The sequence below is a fragment of the Staurois parvus genome, unplaced genomic scaffold, assembly GCF_062004578.1.
Source record: "Staurois parvus isolate SC_StPar_1 unplaced genomic scaffold, SC_StPar_1.0 ptg000667l, whole genome shotgun sequence".
Classification (NCBI taxonomy): Eukaryota; Metazoa; Chordata; class Amphibia; order Anura; family Ranidae; genus Staurois; species Staurois parvus.
The window spans coordinates 82501-105095 of NW_028318463.1; the positions used below are offsets into that span (position 1 = coordinate 82501).

At 45.6% G+C, this 22595-nt stretch overlaps 2 protein-coding genes across 2 annotated transcripts in view; one reads left to right on the forward strand and one right to left on the reverse strand.

Moving 5' to 3' along the window:
- LOC149447898 (microfibrillar-associated protein 5-like) overlaps positions 1 to 22595 on the reverse strand; it is a 41935-nt gene that overhangs the window by 9150 nt on the left and 10190 nt on the right. Inside the window, exons 2-6 of the mRNA XM_089651894.1 lie at positions 13331 to 13390; positions 10701 to 10742; positions 8417 to 8452; positions 6576 to 6611; positions 1267 to 1354 (exon numbers count right to left, since the gene is read on the reverse strand). Of these exons, the coding sequence (XP_089508020.1) occupies positions 1267 to 1354; positions 6576 to 6611; positions 8417 to 8452; positions 10701 to 10742; positions 13331 to 13379 (251 nt within the window). The 5' untranslated portion in view covers positions 13380 to 13390. The remainder of the gene's footprint in view (positions 1 to 1266; positions 1355 to 6575; positions 6612 to 8416; positions 8453 to 10700; positions 10743 to 13330; positions 13391 to 22595) is intronic.
- On the forward strand, positions 21358 to 22404 carry LOC149447899 (olfactory receptor 6N1-like). The gene has a single exon (XM_089651890.1). The coding sequence runs from the start codon at positions 21358 to 21360 to the stop codon at positions 22402 to 22404; it is 1047 nt and encodes a 348-aa protein (XP_089508016.1).

Here is a 22595-nt window from a genome sequence, read left to right on the forward strand (position 1 = left end):
TTTTTCCAGCCTGTAGACTTTACCGTACACATTAGCCGTGTGTGGGGAACTGTGTCAAACGCTTTTGCAAAATCCAAGTATACCATATCCACTGCCACCCCTCTGTCCAAGTATACCACATCCACCGCCACCCCTCTGTTCAAGTATACCATGTCCACCACCACCCCTCTGTCCAAGTATACCACGTCCACCGCCACCGCTCTGTCCAAGTATACCTTGTCCACCACCACCCCTCTGTCCAAGTATACCACGTCCACCGCCACCCCTCTGTCCAAGTATACCATGTCCACCGCCACCCCTCTGTCCAAGTATACCACGTCCACCGCCACCCCTCTGTCCAAGTATACCACGTCCACCACCACCCCTCTGTCCAAGTATACCACGTCCACCGCCACCGCTCTGTCCAAGTATACCTTGTCCACCACCACCCCTCTGTCCAAGTATACCACGTCCACAGCCACCCCTCTGTTCAAGTATACCATGTCCACCACCACCCTTCTGTCCAAGTATACCACGTCCACCGCCACCGCTCTGTCCAAGTATACCTTGTCCACCACCACCCCTCTGTCCAAGTATACCACGTCCACCGACATCCCTCTGTCCAAGTATACCACCTCCACAGCCACCCCTCTGTCCAAGTATACCAAGTCCACCGGCATCCCTCTGTCCAAGTATACCACGTCCACCGCCACCCCTCTGTCCAAGTATACCACGTCCACAGCCACCCCTCTGTCCAAGTATACCACGTCCACCGCCACTGCTCTGTCCAAGCATACCACGTCCACAGCCACCCCTCTGTCTAAGTATACCACGTCCACAGCCATCCCTCTGTCCAAGTATACCACGTCCACCGCCACCCCTCTGTCCAAAGTTTTGCTCACCTCCTCATAAAAAGAAATCAGATTTGTTTGACATCTTCTGTCTTTCATGAATCCATGCTGTCTGTTGCTTAAAATATTTTTTTTCCAGCAAGAACTCCTCTATGTGGTCTTTTATTAAACTCTCCAGTATCTTCCCAACAATAGAAGTTACACTAACAGGTCTGTAATTACTTGGTGAAGATTTTGACCCCTTTTAAAATATTGGCACCATATTGCCCTTAGATTAAGCAAGTATCAGATGGGGGGGGGGGGGGGGGTGAGCCTCCAAAAGGGGATTTTTTATCAGCTGGTTAGAGTTCAACTTTAAAGTGTCCGGGGTCTTTACAACTCCAGTACCAATGGCTTGTTCTCTCAGCAGAGATGGATTTAAAGGGATTGGTCATACCTGGTGACACACAAGTAGCTGATGCATTGCTTCACCGGCTTTTGTACGGAGTACACCCGAGTGCAGGGATACTCAACCTCCTTACAGTCTGCCAAAAAGAGAAAGAGAGTGAGAGAATGAAGATTGGGGGATGGAACCTGACAGGTAGTACAGAACCCCCCCCCCCCCCCCCCTCAGCTTGTGAGTCCCATCCAAACATTGCAGCTGGCAGCGAGCCACAGATAATATGAAAAAAAATAGCACTTAAAACATTTGCAAATAACAATGCAAAACCCTCCTATAATTACATCAGCCTCCATTGCTAAAATTGCAAAAGTAAAATTTTTGTAATCTGAGTAATTTTATTTTCTCGGAGTTCATTGAGGACACGGCTTTGATCAGAACCTGTGGGCTATAGTGCCATCTGCAGGGGCAGGACACCAAGCAAAAAGTAGCAAAGAGGATGGCTCCATCTAGTGGCCTAACCCCACAATTGCAAGAAAGACTCAGTAATAGAGAAACTATTCAAACATTGGCAACAAGCCCAAAACAACTAGTATGGTGGGAGATGTGTCCCCCATAGAAAAGAATTTTACAGTGGGTAAAAAATGTCTCTATCCTTCATTGAGATACGCTGCTTTGATCAAACAATCAGAGCCAGAAGCAGTACCCAACTGGAAAGAGGGCAAAAAACACCAAGAATATAACTCCTTCCGATAGTTGTGGCATTAGGTCACCAAATGAAGCTGTCAGCTTTGTTTGCTTTTTGCCTGCACCTAGCATCCTATTCCTGTGGATGGCACTATAACCCACTGCTTTTTTCTAAAGATCATAGCTTTCCCTTGCACATGATTGGGTATTCTTTGCAAAGTGAAGTTTTACCTCATTTACTAAGCTCTTGAGCAACTGGTTGTGCAGAGTGCACAGTCATTTTGCTTTTAGTAAATCAACACCCATTGTATTTGTATGATGCCCATCTATGGTCTTTTTTTGTGATGCACACATAGACTATATTGCCAAAGATAGTGGGCCCGCCCTCCAAATCATGTGATTCAGGTGTTCCAATCCCCTCCATGGACACGGGTGTATACAATCAAGCCCCTAGGCATGCAGACTGCTTCTACAAACATTTGTGAAAGAATGGGTTGCTCTCAGGAGCTCAGTGACTCCAAGCGTGGTCCCGTGATAGGTGGCTACATGTTCAATAAGTCCATCCGTGACATTTCCTGGCTACTAAATATTCCACTTTGTGGAATTATAACAAAGTGGAAGCAACTGGGAACAACAGCCACTCAGCCACCAAGTGGTAGGCCACGTCACATGACAGAGCGGGGTCAGCGCATGCTGAAGCGCACAGTGCGCAGAAGTCGCCAACTGTCTGCAGAGTCAATAGCTAAAGACCTCCAAACTTCATGTGGCCTTCAGATGAGCCCAACAACAGTGTGTATAGGTTTCCTATAGGAATGGGTTTCCATGGCCGAGCAGCTGCATCCAAGCTTTCCATCACCAAGTGCAATGCAAAGCGTCAGATGCAGTGGTGTAAAGTACGCCGCCACTGGACTCTAGAGCAGTGGAGTCGTGTTCTCTGGAGTGACCAATCATGCTTCTCTGTCTGGGAAGCCAATGGACATGTCTGGTTTTGGCGGTTGCCAGGGGAACGGTACTTGCCTGACTGCATTGTGCCAAGTGTAAAGTTTGGTGGAGGGGGGATTATGGTGTGGGGTTGTTTTTCAGGGGTTGGGCTTGGCCCCCTAGTTCCAGTGAAGGGAACTCTCAAGGCGTTAGCATATCAATAAATTTTGGACAATTTCATGCTCCCAACTTTGTGGGAAGAGTTTGGGGATGGCCCCTTCCTGTTCCAACATGACTGCGCACCAGTGCACAAAGCAAGGTCCATAAAGACATGGAGGAGCCAGTTTGGGGTGGAGGCCTGCACAGAGTCCTGACCTCAACCCCATAGAACACCTTTGGGATGAATTAGAGCGGAGACTGCGAGCCAGGCCTCCTCCCCCGACATCAGTGCCTGACCTGACAAATGTGCTTCTGGAAGAATGGTCCAACCTTCCCATAGACACCCTCCTAAACCTTGTGGACGGCCTTCCCAGAAGAGGTGAAGCTGTTATAGCTGCAAAGGGCGGAGCCAACTCAATATTGAACCCTACGGACTAAGACTGGGATGCCATTACAGTTCATGTGCGTGGAAAGGCCGGAGTCCAATACTTTTGGCAATATAATGTATATATACCTTTTATTGTTTCATACTTTTTTATGACATTTGAACTTCTTTATTTATATTTATAGTATACCATCTTCTGATTTATATCATTTTACGTCATCTTGTTTCTTAGCCCCCAATGAAGGCGGAGTTCTGGGCCCCTGAAACATGATGGCTTTATCTTCTGACTTTTAGCAAGAATAATACATTTCTACACAGCATTTTCTAAGATGACTAGAATTCAGCATTATCAAATGGGGGTGATTTAGTAAAGGCAAACAGACTGAGCACTCTGCAAGTGCAGTTGCTCCAGAGCTTAGTAAATGAGGTGAAGCTGCACTTTGCAAAGAATACCCAATCACATGCAAGGAAAAAAAAAACAAAACAGCATTTTTGCTTGCACATGATTGGTTGATGGAAGTCAGCAGAGCTTCAGCTCATTTACTAAGCTCTGGAACAACTGAACTTGCAAAGTGCACAGTCTAATTGCCTTCAGGAAATCAATTCCAAAGGGTTTGAGATTGCATAGATCGCCATCTACTGGTAAAAAACAGAATGGGTTATCTGCAATATTTCAAATTTACCTGCTACTCGCTAGTTTATTTTAGTTCGAACATAAATAATCTGAAAATATTTTAAAAACCCTCTAAAGGCTCGTTCTCATGTGTGGCAGCCATGTATGTTGATATGTTGCCTCCTCATCTGTTTTCAGTCCTGGATTACCAAATAAGCAGAGTGGGCCCCACGACATTTAAGGGTCCCGTGACAATGGATCAACAGAATATTGTATTGCTCTTGAAAGAAAATTACAATGAAACTTTTTTTCCTTCAAGTCTGGTGCGCTCGCCTCTTGTATGGTCAGCGGTGGTGTCCGTGGATCTGTGTTCGGTCAGGGAAGTGGGAGTTTAACGGAAATACCCTAGTGCAGTCGGGGTCCGGTTCCGTTACAGGTGGGGCTAGCAGCATCCCAGGACATATTTGGTTTTAAAGTGCCATATGCATGGAATACATGTAAGTGCAATTTCAAATGGTTTTATGCAAAAAGTACAGTAAAACGGTATGGAGGTCTTTCTTTGATTGCTTTACTGCAGAGGAGGACGCTATGGAGGTCTCTCTTTGATTGCTTTACTGCGGAGGACGGTATGGAGGTCTCTCTTTGATTGCTTTACTGCGGAGGATGGTATGGAGGTCTTTCTTTGATTGCTTTACTGCGGAGGACGCTATGGAGGTCTCTCTTTGATTGCTTTACTGCGGAGGACGCTATGGAGGTCTTTCTTTGATTGCTTTACTGCGGAGGATGGTATGGAGGTCTTTCTTTGATTGCTTTACTGCGGAGGACGCTATGGAGGTCTTTCTTTGGTTGCTTTACTGCGGAGGACGCTATGGAGGTCTTTCTTTGATTGCTTTACTGCGGAGGACGCTATGGAGGTCTTTCTTTGATTGCTTTACTGCGGAGGACGCTATGGAGGTCTTTCTTTGATTGCTTTACTGCGGAGGATGGTATGGAGGTCTTTCTTTGATTGCTTTACTGCGGAGGACGCTATGGAGGTCTTTCTTTGGTTGCTTTACTGCGGAGGACGCTATGGAGGTCTTTCTTTGATTGCTTTACTGCGGAGGACGCTATGGAGGTCTTTCTTTGATTGCTTTACTGCGGAGGACGCTATGGAGGTATTTCTTTGGTTGCTTTACTGCGGAGGACGCTATGGAGGTCTCTCTTTGATTGCTTTACTGCGGAGGACGCTATGGAGGTCTTTCTTTGATTGCTTTACTGCGGAGGACGCTATGAAGGTCTCTCTTTGATTGCTTTATTGCGGAGGACGCTATGGAGGTCTCTCTTTGATTGCTTTACTGCGGAGGACGCTATGGGGGTCTCTCTTTGATTGCTTTACTGCGGAGGACGCTATGGAGGTCTTTCTTTGATTGCTTTACTGCGGAGGACGCTATGGAGGTCTTTCTTTGATTGCTTTACTGCGGAGGACGCTATGGAGGTCTTTCTTTGGTTGCTTTACTGCGGAGGACGCTATGGAGGTCTTTCTTTGGTTGCTTTACTGCGGAGGACGCTATGGAGGTCTTTCTTTGGTTGCTTTACTGCGGAGGACGCTATGGAGGTCTTTCTTTGGTTGCTTTACTGCGGAGGACGCTATGGAGGTCTTTCTTTGATTGCTTTATTGCGGAGGACGCTATGGAGGTCTTTCTTTGATTGCTTTACTGCGGAGGAGGACGCTATGGAGGTCTTTCTTTGACTGCTTTACTGCGGAGGACGCTATGGAGGTCTTTCTTTGGTTGCTTTACTGCGGAGGACGCTATGGAGGTCTTTCTTTGACTGCTTTACTGCGGAGGACGCTATGGAGGTCTTTCTTTGATTGCTTTACTGCAGAGGAGGAGCATTGTGACCATTCGAAGGATTTCCTTACAAGAGTACTCCAGGCTCAGGAGGCATTCGCTTGAGCTGATGGCTGAATGCAACATTCCATTTAATTTTTTGCCGTGATGCAAGCCATCATCACCCATGACATGTGTGCAGTCCTGAGCAGCTGCATGCCCTCGTTTAGGTAGCTGGTCATAGGCGCTGTTCAAATGCCTGCTTTTACTGCCCCCCCCCCCCCCCCCCCCCGACTGCACGTCTGAACGAGCCCTACAGAAGGTTTCTGATTAGCTACTATGTACCAGGGGCGGACTGACCATTTGGAAACTCGGGCACTGCCCGAGGGCCCGGGGTCAGTAGGGGACCCCATGAGATGCCCCTGGTACCTTTTTCATAGGCTTTTTTGAGTTTGGGCAAGGACACAGGGGCCCCATGAACCCCTATTGCCCGGGGGCCCCATGAGTTGTCAGTCCGCCCCTGGGACTGACCATTTGGGCAATCGGGCACTGCCCGAGGGCCCGGGGTCAGTAGGGGGCTCCATGAGATTCCCTTGGTACCTTTCATAGGCTTTTTTGAGTTTGGGCAAGGACACAGGGGCCCCATGATCCCCTATTGCCCGGGCGCCCCATGAGTTGTCAGACCGCCCCTGCTGTGTACTGTCCCATGAACATCAGTGATCCCATTTCTACTGATTTAGATGATCTGCATTATGCTGCGGATGTTCTTTTCACAAAGTATATATCTGCTTACCTCCTGCTGTCGGTGTCACTTTATCCGCAGAGTCATCTGGAACACAGACAGGTTACTATATACTACATGTTCTAACCGATGAATGCCGTGCAACAATAAACTGACGTCCACTTGGTACAATGTGAAGCACAACTGCTTTGTGCTAATCTGCATAGGGTGTAGGATGGCTGAATAACATGGCGCCGGTAGGATTGGTCATTCCCTCCTTCCTACATGAAACACAATTTAATGTGCAAGTTCGTTCTCTCAATCAAAATGAACTATTTCTAATCCTTATGCTGTGAGCATTAGTAAATAGATAGGAAGGTAGATTATATTTACTGTTTTTTATCTAGCACTACCCCCTTAGGTGTAGCTAGAATATTTGGGTCCCCCTATGATCCTGCACAGCCACAGCACACATCTGTACACAGGTTTGCATCCAGAGTCAGAGATCAGTCCCCGAGCTTTGGTTTTGTGGTTTTATTTAGGGGATTTGAGCTGGGATAGGGTGAGGGGTGTACAGGATACCCAAGGGAACCAATGAACTGGGGACAACTTCCTGGAACTATGTACAAGTCTTCTCTGCAGCACAGTCTCTGTTAGAGAGCTAGCCAATGTCTCCTTAATGTACCACCCCAGACCCTAGATGAACACTTCCTCTTCACCCAGCAATCTGGGGGTGTCCCTGAACAGGGGATCTGGGGTCGGTTACTTTAAAAGTGGACAATCCCAAGTAGACAGCGAATCTGGATTCCCACCATAGTGCACCTTCCCCTATGTGCCCAGGGGGTGCAGGTGTATTCACTCAGATCCTCTCCTGTACCGCTGATGGGTCGGTGGGTGCTATAAGGCCTATTAGCTGGGCCGCTCCTTCCCTGCTGTATAGGTGGTCCTCACCAGTGAGCTCCACGTTTTCCTCCTTTCCAGCTCCAGGCCTGCAGGTAGGCCCCACAGGTCCTTCTCGCAGCCTCCTGCCTTCAGCATCATATATTCCACCCAAACTCTCCTGCCACTGAGCAGGCTCCAACATTTTAAAGGGTGTCCCAGCCCCTTGCCAAACCTTCTGTTTGGGATTGGCTAGGATCCCTCAAGAGTGCAAGCCAGCCACTCCTCAGATCCACCCACTGTTTCTAGACCTTCCTCTAAAGACCTAGAGCAGGGGGAAATTCCAGAGAGGTTGCCTTTCAGCTCCTGACCACAATTTGACCCTCTGACTATCACACCCAGGCTGCTACTCAGCCCTCCTCTCTACCAATTGAACACTAGCTCCCCCTAGCTAACTAGGAGGGTGCTACATTTACTTATTTTTTTTTAACATTTCTTCAGTTGCTTCCTGGTTTCTCTCCTAGGCCAAAATGATGTCATAAATCCCAGGGCTTTTCATGGGATGAGAGGCTTTCTCAGCTACACCCACCCTCCTGACTGCATGTCTGAGCTAAGGGCAGATGGATTTCAGGAAGTAAATGCTACATGAGTCATCTGCCCATACTCAAGATGGCCTCGGTTAGAAATGGCAGGGGGTTTCTTTGTTTTTCAAAGTGAATTCTCAACAAAATAAAGCATGGAGACATGGATGGATGGATGGGAGAGTTTGCTTTGAGTATTAAGAATGAATTAAACAGTGGTTTTGGTTTGTGATGCTCAGATGCAGGTTAGTTCAGCTTTAACTTTCTCCTCATGTACAGTATATGTAGGCGGTGCAGATTTTTACACCTCCAGCCTATCAGCACAGCAGACTGTGCCACTGTTATAGAGCCCAGATGAAAAGGGGGCCCATGGCTGTCTGACTACTTACTGCTCAACAGCAACCAACAAATACATTTTGATATATAATCTGGAAACAGTTCTATATAACTTACCTGAGACAGGGGCCGGAGTAGCTGTATCACCGTTGTCTACAAGAAAAAATAGAACTGTTATATACAAATATGGAGTCAATTCCCTGAGAATGGGGGGATAACGGCAAATGTACATTAAAGTGTTACTAAACCCCAGACCCTTCATTGACTATATCTGCTCTCCCCGGACCCTGCATTCACTATATCTGGTCTCCCCGGGACCCGCATTCACTATATCTGGTCTCCCCGAGCCCTGCATTCACTATATCCGATCTCCCCGGACCCTGCATTCACTATATCCAGTTCCCCCGGACCCTGCATTCACTATATCTGGTCTCCCCGGGCCCTGCATTCACTATATCCGATCTCCCCGGACCCTTCATTGACTATATCCGGTCTCCCTGGACCCTGCATTCACTATATCCAGTCTCTCTGGACCCTGCATGCACTATATCTGGTCTCCTCGGACCCTGCATCCACTATATCTGGTCTCCCCGGACCCTGCATTTACTATATCTGGTCTCCCTGGACCCTGCATTTACTATATCTGGTCTCCCCGCACCCTGCATTCACTATATCTGGTGTCCAAGGACCCTGCATTCACTATATTTGGTCTCCCCGGACCCTTCATTCACTATATCTGGTGTCCAAGGACCCTGCATTCACTATATCCGGTCTCCCCGGACCCTGCATTCACTATATCCCCTCTCCCCGGACCCTGCATTCACTATATTTGGTCTCTTCGGACCCTGCATTCACTATATCCGTTCTCCCCGGACTCTGCATTCACTATATCCGTTCTCCCCGGACCCTGCATTCACTCTATCCACTCTCCCCAGACCCTGCATTCACTATATCCGCTCTCCCCGGACCCCGCATTCAATATATAGGGTCTCCCGGGACCCTGCATTCACTATATCTGGTGTCCCAGGACCCTGCATTCACTATATCTGGTGTCCCAGGACCGTGCATTCACTATATCCGCTCTCTCCCAGGACCCCGCATTCATTATGTCCAGTCTCCCCATACCCTGCATTCACTATATCCAGTCTCCCCGGACCCTGCATATCTGGTCTTCCCGGACCCTGCATTCACTATATCCGCTCTCTCCGAGGACCCCGCATTCATTATGTCCGGTCTCCCCGTACCCTGCATTCACTATATCCGGTCTCCCCGGACCCTGCATATCCGTTCTCCCCGGACCCTGCATTCACTATATCCGGTCTCCCCGGACCCTGCATTCATTATATCTGGTCTCCCCGGACCCTGCATTCACTATATCTGGTCTCCCCGGACCCTGCATTCACTATATCCGGTCACCCCGGACCCTGCATTCACTATATCTGGTCTCCCCGGACCCTGCATTCACTATATCCGGTCTCCCCGGACCCTGCATTCACTATATCCGGTCTCCCCGAACCCTGCATTCACTATATCCGGTGTCCCAGGACCCTGCATTCACTATATTTGGTCTCCCTGGACCCTTCATTCACTATATCTGGTGTCCAAGGACCCTGCATTCACTATATTTGTCTCCCCGGACCCTGCATTCACTATATCCGCTCTCCCCGGACTCTGCATTCACTATATCCGCTCTCTCCCAGGACCCCGCATTCACTATATCCGGTCTCCCCGTACCCTGCATTCACTATATCCGGTTTCCCCGGACCCTGCATATCCGTTCTCCCCGGACCCTGCATTCACTATATCCGGTCTCCCCGGACCCTGCATTCATTATATCTGGTCTCCCCGGACCCTGCATTCACTATATCTGGTCTCCCCAGACCCTGCATTCACTATATCCGGTCACCCCAGACCCTGCATTCACTATATCTGGTCTCCCCGGACCCTGCATTCACTATATCCGGTCTCCCCGGACCCTGCATTCACTATATCCGGTCTCCCCGGACCCTGCATTCACTATATCCGGTCTCCCTGGACCCTGCATTCACTATATCTGGTGTCCCAGGACCCTGCATTCACTATATCTGGTGTCCCAGGACCCTGCATTCACTATATCCAGTCTTCCGGAACCCTGTATTCACTATATCCGCTCTCCCCGGACCCTGCATTCACTATATTTGCTCTCCCCGGACCCTGCATTCACTATATCTGCTCTCCCCGGACCCGGCATTCACTATATCCGCTCTCCCCGGACCCGGCATTCACTATATATAGGTTTCTATGTGAAAACTAGTACTGATTGCAGATCATGGATTCCCTCATTGCATCATGGAAGTCATTTATTTCCCCGGTTCAAGCCTCCAGCATGATGTAATATTACATGTAGGTTAATCAAGCTTACCAACGTCTCTACGGCTAACCACATTCCCCCGCACCGGCAGCACTGCAAAACACACAAGAAGTAAATATATCTATATGAACCACTTACCCTCCAGAAGATTCCCCCCCCCCCCCCTTCCTGACCAGGCCATATTTTGCTATAGAGCGCAGTCTTACTTTACTTTAACTGACAATTGCGCAGTCATGCAACACTGCACATAAATGAGATTTATGTCATTTTTTTTTTGTTTAAGGCAAAAGGGGGTCCAACCCGGTACTAGTAAGCTGTACCTAATAAAGTGACCGGTGACAGTATTTTACCATTCTATCTTTTCACATTACTCTACATTCATTCAATAAACACTAAAGCTGACCAAAGATGGATCGAATCTCATCCGGTTCAGCAGGGGCCAGCTGAGATTCGATCCATGTTTTGGCAGGCTGATTGTGCCCAGGTCAATCCATCAGTCGGTTTGGTTACAACCAGCATGCCGGATTTTCAGCAGGCGATTATTGCAAGCGGCTATAGCGCAGTAATCACTGTGTTCTCCCGGCAAGGACAGCTCTTCCCAACCCTCCAACCCCTGGCAGAACACAAAAGCTTCACAGGAGGGATTACCCGTAGTTGCATAAAAGAAAATGGCATCACGTATGGCCTTCCTAAGGCTGGCCATACATGGGTCGATTTTTGAACGATCGGACGATTTTCCCTCTGTTAGTGAGGCAATGGCACCGGCTGATTTTTGTTGTTCCTCCCCATTTCGTTTATCGGGCATGCTGGAAAATTCATGAAAAACGACCGATTTTTAAAATCATTAGTGGCATCATCGGATTACAGAACAAACGATGTTTTTGATTTTCGATCGAAAAATTGTTCAGAGTTCGACCCATGTATGTCCTGCTAAAGTTGCACAACACTGTTTGTTTGATTATTGGGCTGCTACCATTACAGTGAAGGAAATCAATATTTAATCCCCTGCTGATTTTGAATGTTGCCCACTCACAAAGACATGATCAGTCCTACTGGTAGGTGTATTGTAACACTGAGAGACAGAATAGCAACAACAAATTCAGCAGAAATGCGTCTAACAAATGATGACTGATCTGCATGTCATGAGGGAAATAAGTATTTGATCCCCTTCACAAAACATGACTTAGTACTTGGTGGCAAATCCCTTGTTGACAATCACAGAGGTCAGACGTTTCCTGGAGTTGGCCCCCAGGTTTGCACACATCTCAGGAGGGATTTTGGCCCACTCCTCTTGGCAGATCCTCTCCAAGTCATTAAGGTTTGGTGGTTGATGTTTGGCAACTCGAACTTTCAGCTCCCTCCACAGATTTTCAATCGGATTAAGGTCTGGAGACTGGCTAGGCCACTCCAGGACCTTAATGTGCTTCTTCTTGTGTTTTGGGTCATTGTCATGCCGGAACACCCATCCACGACCCATTTTCAAGGCCCTGGCTGAGGGAAGAAGGTTCTCACCCAAGATTTGACGGTACATTGCCCCGTCCATCGTCCCTTTGATGAGGTGCAGTTGTCCTGTCCCCTGCAGAAAAACACCCCCAAAGCAGAATGTTTCCACCACCATGTTTGACAGTTGGGATGGTGTTCTCGGGGTCATAGGCAGCATTCCTCCTCCTCCAAACACGGTGAGTTGAGTTGATGCCAAAGAACTCAATTTTGGTCTCATCTGACCACAACACTTCCCACCAGTCCTCCTCTGCATCATTCAGATGTTCAGTGGCAAACTTCAGACGGGCCTGGACATGGGCTTTCTTGAGCAGAGGGACCTTGCGGGCACTGCAGGATTTCAGTCCTTGTCGGCGTAGTGTGTTACCAATTGTTTTCTTGGTGACTGTGGTCCCAGGTGTCTGGAGATCATTGACAAGATCCTCACGTGTAGTTCTGGGATGATTCCTCACTGTTCTCATGATCATTGACACTCCACGAGGTGAGATCTTGCATGGTGCACCAGATATACGGAGACTGACAGTTGTTTTGTGTTTCTTCCATTTGTGAATGATTGCACCAACTGTTGTCACTTTCTCACCAAGCTGCTTGGCCATAGTTTGGTAGCCCAGTCCAGCCTTGTGTAGGTCTACAATCTTGTCCCTGACATCCTTGGACAGCTCTTTGGTCTTTGCCATGGTGGAGAGTTTGGAATCTGATTGTTTGATTGCTCCTGTGGACAGGTGTCTTTTATACAGGTAACAAAATGAGATTAGCAGCACTCCCTTTAAGAGACTGCTTCTAATCTCAGCTTGTTACCTGTATAAAAAACACCTGGTAGCCAGAAATCCTGCTGAATGATGGGGGATCAAATCCTTATTTCCCTCATGAACATGCAGATCAGTCATCATTTGTTAGACATGCATTTCTGCTGAATTTGTTGTTGCTATTCTGTCTCTCAGTGTTACAATACACCGAACATTCGATTTTTAAACTGATCATTTCTTTGTGAGTGGGCAAACATTTAAAATCAGCAGGGGAGCAAATACTTATTTCCTTCACTGTAGGTAACAAAATCATTAGATTGAGCTGATACCATTAGGTAAAAAAAAACAATAGATTTTTCATTAAAATTCCCATGGAACATCTATGATTTTGTATTCTTGGGGGTGAAAACATAAAGTTTACATATAAACACTCACCAATAGCCAAAACAGTGAGGAGCAGCAAACACAGACAGTTGCTGTTCATTCTTGATATGTCTATGGTGAAAAAATAAAATGTTAGAGTACAAGAACAGAGTCCAGAAAGATCATTTATCATAATGAATCTTAGATTTTAGAAGCAAGAATATGACTGAAAGCTATAAAGAGGTTACTTTTTCTTACATTCCAACATGCTGAAAGAGGAACAAAAGACACGTCGAGTCACCTCGCTACTTCAAAGCAATCCTGCCTCTAAATTAATATTTCCCAGACATCTTGTATCTGTAAAGAAGTAAGGGAATACTCACCTTTACCATTGCCTGCACCGCTACAATGCCAATCCATTCCAATTGCCTGATATGTGTGTAACAGCACAGGACCAAAAGTCCAAAAGTAGAAATTGGTTCTGATGGGTTTATCATAAAGTCATTCTTCCTTAATCCGTGACTAAAGTCTAGTTTAGATTAATAGTGAATAGATAGGCGCTGTACTTAACAAGAATATAAAATATATAAATGTACCCTATAAACCCAATAGGAAAACTGAATAATGAATACTGTGAACAGGGGTGGACTGACAACTCATGGGGCCCCCGGGCAATAGGGATCATGGGGCCCATGTCCTTGCCCAAACTCAAAAAAGCCTATGAAAAAGGTACCAGGGGCATCCCCCCTACTGACCCCGGGCCCTCGGGCACTGCCCGAGTTTCCAAATGGTCAGTCCGCCCCTGATTGTGAATAAATACAAATATCAAACAATGTGTAGCCTCCCTAGCGGTCTGATTAGTTACACTCGGGCTTACCATGCGGCGCTGCATAGGGATTCCCTGCAGCACTTACCTTGTCCTTCGCTCCCGCGATGTGTCCCCTGCAGCATCCCCGGCCATTTCCTCCAGCCGATGCCGGCATCCGGCTTCTGTGTTCCGGTCCCTGTGACGTCGGGACGTACGGGCGCCGCCGGCGGTGGGAAATTTGAAAATTTTAAAAAATTTCATTTTTTTCCAAACAAATTTTACATAGTAAAACATTGCTGTTTCAACCCATTTCACATACATTTTGTCCCGAGTGCTGTGTCCGGCGCCCTGCCTGCAAAGTACATGGCGTCCAAAAAGTGTCCCTTTAGGTCAAAAGCGGTTTTAGAACGGCTAGAGAACAGCGATAGTAAATCAGAACCACTTGCAGAATTGAGTGATAATGATTCGTGGGGGAAATTCATCATCAGACACTGAAAACGATTCTGCGACTTTGCTCAGCGATGTGCGAACTTGGCGCTATATTTCACATTTCAGTGTTTTTGGTTTGATTATATTATTGAATTAAATGTATTATTATTATATTATTATTTTTTATGATTATTTATTAAATTATAATTTATGATTTCGTGTTTCAAATTTTATCCTACCCGGGATGTTTACTAGACTCTTGTCTGGACAGATTTCAGTGAGTTATTCCTAAATATTACAGCCTACAATAAAAAAACTACATATTTCCATGCAAAATAATGGTACCGCTTTCAGCACCAAAAATCTGAAATAATCATACCGCTAGGGAGGTTAATGAATGTCACTTTTTCACATTTTCAAATTTCCCGCCAGTTCCGTCCCCCGTACGTTCTGACGTCGCAGAGAACGGAACCCAGAAGACAGATGCCGGCATCGGCCGGAGGACATTACAGGGGACACTGCAGGGGGGACATCGCGGGATCGCAGGACAAGTTAAGTGAAGAAGAGATCCCAGAGCAACAGTGCAGTGTATTCCTGAGTGTAGCTCGGGGTTACCGCTTGTGGTACTGAAACTTTACCCCGAGTTACACTCAGGAATACCAACAGGGAGGGTAAACCAAATAATAAACAAAATATAGATAATGACTAAGTCATCCTAATTGCATAAAACGTCCTTATGCTCCCACCATGTGCTGAATGAATTCAAATTGTGACAGTTCTTTCTTAGACCTCAAAAATTGGTGACAAAGAAATCCATATGTGGAGTACAAAGGCAAATGAATGGATCACTCACCAGACCTGTATGACCCCATTACAGTGGTCATATATTGCATTGTGTTTTATAGACCAGGATGATCTCTAGAGGTTCCTCCACATATGGTCACCATCACCCACACTTCATGGTTAGATCACCAAGAGGACTGATGTATAGTTTCCAATAGTTTCCCCAAACAATAATTGGAGGGGTTGGGATAGGTAATCCTTGCTGTTTATGCCATACCACTCGAAAGGAATCACAGCAATGAAAACCGTTCTAAGTATAGTATTTAATAAGGCAACAGTAGGGATTAAACAAACTGGATGGACTCACATGATATAGTGCCCCAGAAGCCGGCACCACCATGTATTGCTTGTGTAATCAAATTAAGACGGCCGGCATGCGTTCCAAGCCTCTGTCCCGGCTATGATGGAATCACGTTTTTCTTCGACGTACGTCTTTAGGAATTTTATTTTTGTTTTTGTAAAGTCTAGTGTAGGTGGACCCTGCTCTGGTCCTAGGCTTTCCTAAAGCCACACAAGGAAGTGCTCACCGGATAGTAGATTCTTGAATGTGTACGGAGAAGATCCTGGTACAAAAGTTCATCTCATGTAAAGTGCTTTTTATATTTCAATCGATTTTTTATTGAAGAAGAATTTTGTATTTTTTTGTTGTCTTACAGAAGCAACAATGTCAACATTTGAACAATGGTCATAACATAGTGATTAGTCTCAGTGCAATAAGGAATGCATGGCCTGAACCAGGGCTGCTGTTAGAAACCACGAGGCCCCATACAGTCAACCTGAAAGGGCCCTCCCAAATAAATACAGTTTAGGGTGCTTCAGTTATGAATGAACACAGTGAGTGAACGGTAACAATCACTCATTGTGATCATTCAGGAAAGAGGCTAGTAAATATGACATATTTACCAAACACTTCCGCCACTCTCCATCCTGAAGGATCCTATTGTGTGCTTACAGCAGCCGGAGGGAAGGGGAGGATGGAAGCTGCCAACACTGCGAGGGTAGGGGGGCACGGGCAGTTGGGGGAAAGGTATGGTGCACAGGGAGGGTGATTGGTGTGGCAGGAGGGAGAGGAGAAGAAGCCAGCTTACAGCTGGTGCAGAGACAGCTATACAGGGGATTGGTTCTAGTAATTAGCATGTTTTGCATTGTATTGGTATTGTTCTGTCACATGTTCTGTCCCCCTTTGTAATGTACAGCGCTGAGCGAACTATTGGCACTTTATAAATACTGTATAATAATAATAATAATAATAATATCTAGGGCAGTCAGTCTCCTTATATATATAACTAGTATTATTTAATGAGGAACGGTATTTTCAGTCTATGCTTTTGTTTGAGTTTGTAAAGAAGAATACAAACACTGCTATTTTTTTGAACCGTCTAATATTCACTTTTTCTTCAATTTTTTTAGAGGAACAACACAAATTTGATATATTTTTCTTCATGTTTTGATTTGGAATAGAATGTGTCGTGTTCCCAATGCATTTGTGTGTATGGAAATAAAAGCTATTAGAAGGATTTTGAGCTTTATTCACTTTTTTTAACACACTACTATTATTTTGAACACAACTGTATATATTGTACATTCACCTCAGTCCCTAACCCTCAAGGGGTATACAATCTAAAGTCACTAACATTCATACATATACTAGGGACAATTTAGACAGGATCCAATTAACCTATCAGCATGTTTTTTGGAGTGTGGGAGGAAACCGGAGTACCCGGAGGAAACCCACGCAGGCACAGGGAGAACATGCAAACTCCAGGCAGGTGGTGTTGTGGTTGTGATTCAAACTGATGACCCTAGTACTGCCAGGTGGAAGTGCTAACCATTTAGCCACTGTGCTGCCCACTCCTTTATGCAATAAAGATTTTTGTATTCACCTGTTGCCAACATTTTTGGAATTGGACTTGTACTTATAAGCAGATGGAGACTGCTTATACTCTTTAAGCATTTGACAGGTAGTGGCAACCCACTTCTGTTTGGCTTTGCAAGGTTCAGGGTAGTCAGGGTTAAATCCATAGTCAAAAGGCAGACAGGGTTCAGAGAGTAGTCAATATCTGATCCGAAGTCATTAATGAGAGAATACAAACTAGCAAGGCAGGGCAGACAAACGGGGAGATTAGAGCATGTGTTACAAACACAATAGCACAAGCATGAGACTGCAGGCTTGGCTGGCCTAAATCAGGTTTTACCTGAGCAAATTGTAGCCTCTGTTTCCTGTTCTTAGCTGATAGGACTTCCACCTGGAGTGGTCTTTTGCTGCTGTCGGATGCAGCTGGGATTTAAGTGACTTTGAACATGGCATGGTTGTTGGTGCCAGATGGGCTGGTCTGAGTATTTAAAAAACTGCTAATCTACTGGGATTTTCACGCACAACCATCTCTAGGGAGATCGATACTCATAAGACCAGACAACGTTTCTCCAATCTTCTAATGGCCAATTTTGGTGAGCCTGTGCGAATTGTAGCCTCCATTTCCTGTTCTTAGCTGACAGGAGTGGCACACGGTGTGGTCTTCTGCTACTGTAGCCCATCTGCTTCAAGGTTTGACATGCTGTGCATTCAAAGATGGTATTCTGCATACCTTGGTTGTAATGGGTGGTTACTTAAGTTACTGTTGCCTTTCTATCATCTGGAACCAGTCTGCCCATTCTCCTCTGACCTTTGACATCAACAAAGCATTTTCCTCCACACAACTGCTGCTCACTGGATATTTTCTCTTTTTCGGACCATTTTCTGTAAACCCTAGAGATGGTAGATCAGCAATTTTTGAAATACTCAGACCAGCTGGTACCAACAACCATGCCACGTTCAAAGTCACTTAAATCCCCTTTCCTCCCCATTCTGATGCTCAGTTTGAACTTCAGCAAGTCGTCTTCACCAAGTCTAGATGACTAAATGCATTGAGTTGCTGCCATGTGATTGGCTGATTAGCAATTTGTGTTACCAAGCAATCGAACAGTTGTACCTAATAGAGTGGCCGGTGAGTGTATATACAATTTATATAAATATATATATATATATATATATACATACTGGATATATATAGAGAGAGACAGAGAGAGACATATATATATATAAAATATGTATACTGTATATACCTTCTAACTATACATAAAATGAGTATTTCTAACTTTTCTAAAGTTTTCTTCAAACAACTATTCAATGATTACGGCCCAGGAGGTTCAAAAGCTAAACTCCTTTAGGACTAATTAATAAATTGTCAGTATGTTTCTATAATTAGTGGTTGTGTTCTCTGAGGAGCCACGCAATGCTTTTCTCGAAGCTTCAGAAACGCAATGTTTTATGACGATTGGGTTTTATTATATAAAAGAGATGAAGAGATAAAGGTAACATCGTTGTTATATGATGCAGAAGAAGGACAGACATATTTCCAGGAGCATAAATCATCACATCTCCAGTGGAAATCAAGGAAAAGCTTATTACGTATAATTTTGCTTCACCTTTTTCTTTTTTTAGCACTTATGATGGATCCCTCACCAGTCCAAAATATATAAAAATAAATAAATGCAACATGAAATATTTTTTCTATTTGATTTTATATTTGAGGCATTGCAGTACAGCAGCCATGATGTGTTTTATGAGGTTTACTGTGTGATCTCAGCTTAATTGATTCTTAAAGTCTTCCTGACTGCTGCTGTAAAGCAGAACTCCAGCCAAAGCTAACAAAATGAATATAATTAGGCAATTAAAAGCGAAAATAACAAAACTAGGTGTCTTCTGCAATATTCAGAGAATTCTCCTCTAGTGCTCTTTCCTGCCACTAGATGTCCTCAATCTGATGGCCAGCATCATTTAACCCATGTGAGCCCAAGTTATCCTTGACCAGCCTGGACAGTGAAAGGAGAAGCAGCGCAATAATCAGCAAATCTCTCCATCACGCTGCTTTCACTTCCTATCCTACCACTAGATGTCCTCAATCTGATGGCCAGCATCATTTAACCCATGTGAGCCCAAGTTATCCTTGACCAGCCTGGACAGTGAAAGGAGAAGCAGCGCAATAATCAGCAAATCTCTCCATCACGCTGCTTTCACTTCCTATCCTACCACTAGATGTCCTCAATCTGATGGCCAGCATCATTCAACCCATGTGAGCCCAGGTTATCCTGGACCAGCCTGGACAGTGAAAGGAGAAGCAGCGCAGTAATCAGCAAATCTCTCCATCACTCTGCTTTCACTTTTTATCCTGCCACTTTATGTCCTCAATCTGATGGCCAGCATCATTCAACCCTTGTGAGCCCAGGTTATCCTGGACCAGCCTGGACAGTGAAAGGAGAAGCAGCGCAATAATCAGCAAATCTCTCCATCACGCTGCTTTCACTTCCTATCCTACCACTAGATGTCCTCAATCTGATGGCCAGCATCATTCAACCCTTGTGAGCCCAGGTTATCCTGGACCAGCCTGGACAGTGAAAGGAGAAGCAGCGCAGTAATCAGCAAATCTCTCTGTCACTCTGCTTTTACTTCCTATCCTGCCACTAGATGTCCTCAATCTGATGACCAGCATCATTCAACCCATCTGAGCCCAGGTTATCCTGGACCAGCCTGGACAGTGAAAGGAGAAGCAGCGCAGTAATCAGCAAAACTCTCTGTCACTCTGCTTTCACTTCCTGTCGGCATCATCCTTGTTAGAACATGAACTGGCTGAATCCTTGTCCTGCTTCTTCCTCTCCCACTGCAGCCCTGCTGTACAGGGACTGCCAAAGGCACGTTTGGGTACTTACTCTACTTGTGTTTAAAAAATAAATTTGAAAAAATATGAATGATTCTGTTTTACAAAGATGTATACTAATAGAAGCAAGATGACTCTGAATGATGCCTGAACAAAGATGGCTCCGTCTTTCTCAAGAGAAAAATAGATGATGGCAGTGCCATGGAGAGTACTGTGATCTCTGTGAGAGGAAATATATATCAGAAAGGTAAAAAACTGACACATTACTCAGAATGCACTGTATACACCTAATATGAATATAGCTATATCTGATTTTAGGTTTTATTTTTTCATTTTGTTTCTCTTCCTGCTCCACACAGATGTAAACCAATCAAGGCTCAATGGCTTTACCCACTGCAGTGATTCTAACGCTCATAGCATGCGTACAGGAGGGGAAAGCAGAGAGATTACCTTGTGACTAAATTGATCATTCAGCAGGCTGGGGTGTGTCTTGGACCAGGCTGTATCATTTAACAGCAGTTTAGCCTGCAGGGACTTTCTGAGACAAGACTGTTCTGTCTGGCAGGGGTGCCTAAATCACGAATGGGTGAACAGAACTCAGGACTGTGGATAAGGGGGTACCACCAGTCCTCCCGTAGGGGGCCCAGGCCAGCAGGGGGGCCCAGGCAGCTGGGTGAATCAGATGTGGGCAGGAAGGGTGATCATAACAGCCGGAGGGGCGATTACTGGAACTGATCCCCTGTATAGCTTTTTCTGCAGCAGCTGAAAGCTGACTTCTCTCCCTCCCGTCGGCTTTCAGCTTCTGCAGAGAGAGCCATACAGGGGATCAGTTCCAGTAATTGCCCTTCATCACCCTCCTTGTGCACCATATGTTTCCCCCTGCTGCCCCCACCCCCATAGTGCCGCCGGCTACCCTCCTTTCCTTCCCACCGGCAGCTGCAAGCACACAATAGGATCCTTCTGGATGGAGAGCGGGGGAAGGTACCATTAAATATGTCACATTTACCAGCCCCTTCCTTTTCTGAATGAACACAATGAGTGATCAGTGCTGATCAATCACTGTGTTTATTCATTACTGGAACCTAGTAAACTGTTTTTTTTTGTGTGTTTTTTTTGGGGGGGGGGCCTTTCAGGTTGGCTGTATGGGGCACTGTGGTTTCTAACAGCAGCCCTGACAGAACTACAAGTAAAGTGGTAGCTTTCACGTATGTCTTTTCAGCTGCGTAGTCAGCTGTTTGCCAGGAGTTTCTTTTGACATACAAGAATTGCATATGTGCATTCAGCTGTGTATAACAGAACACTTTTATTCTTCCTGCTCCATACAGATGGATGTTAATCAAAGCAAGCTGGTTGCCTTCAGAATTCTGGGATTTCCTGGACCTCCAGGTTTGCAATATATTTGCTTCCTCCTCCTGCTGACTATCTACCTATTAAATCTCCTGAGTAACTTAGTGATCATTACTGTCACGCTGAGAGAAAGCCGCCTGCGCACTCCTATGTACTATTATCTCCGCAATCTCTCGTTTCTTGAAATCTGTTACGTCTCTGTAATTGTCCCCAAAATTCTGAGCACCATCACACCACACGGGAGATCCATTTCATTTTATGGTTGCATGACTCAGGTGCTCTTGTTCTTTTCTATGTTATCCATGGAATGCCTCCTATTCAGTATCATGGCCTATGACCGCTACCTAGCCATCTGCAAACCCCTACATTACCCAAGACTGATGAGCCCCACCATGTGCCACGGCCTTAGCATATGCGCCATCATCGGCGGCCTTCTAACCACTTCCCCCCAAATAATCCTAATCTTCCAACTTCCGTTTTGTGGAAGTGATATCAACCATTTCTTCTGTGACGCCCCTCCGCTGTTGCAGCTGTGTTGCGGAGATACGTCTCTGATCAATGCAATAGACTTTTTTAATGCTTCCTTCGTGATTCTGACTTCATTAACGGTGACTTTGGTTTCGTATGTCTATATTATTGCTGCGGTCATAAAGATACCAACTTCTACTGGTCGAAGAAAAGCCTTCTCCACCTGCTTTTCCCATTTAATTGTTGTCTCCATTTATTACAGTACCATTACATTTATGTACGTGAGGCCAAGACTCAGTAGTTCTTTTAGCCTAAATCGAGTTGTGGGAGTTCTTTACACCGTGATAACGCCGATTCTTAATCCTTTAATTTATTGTTTGAGAAATAAAGAAGTGAAAGAAGCCATTAAAAATCAACTGATAAAGCAGAACTGCAGAATATTGCAAAAAATGCAAATTACTTCAGTCATGTATCCTACACCCTTTTATATCAGTGGTCGCCATACTGTGGCCAGTGGGCCCGATACAGCTCTTTGCCTGCCTTTATCTGTCCCTTAGGGCACTATTCCTTCCTGCAATACAAAGCCATATTCTGATATTCCTCCAACTGACAACACTGATGAGGCACCATGCCTTCTACCGACACCAGCATTGGGGCATAATTCCTCCCACTGATAGAAACAATTGATCACTATTACTCCCACCAACACCAAACTGTTCCTTCCACTGATACCAGAAATGGGGCTTTA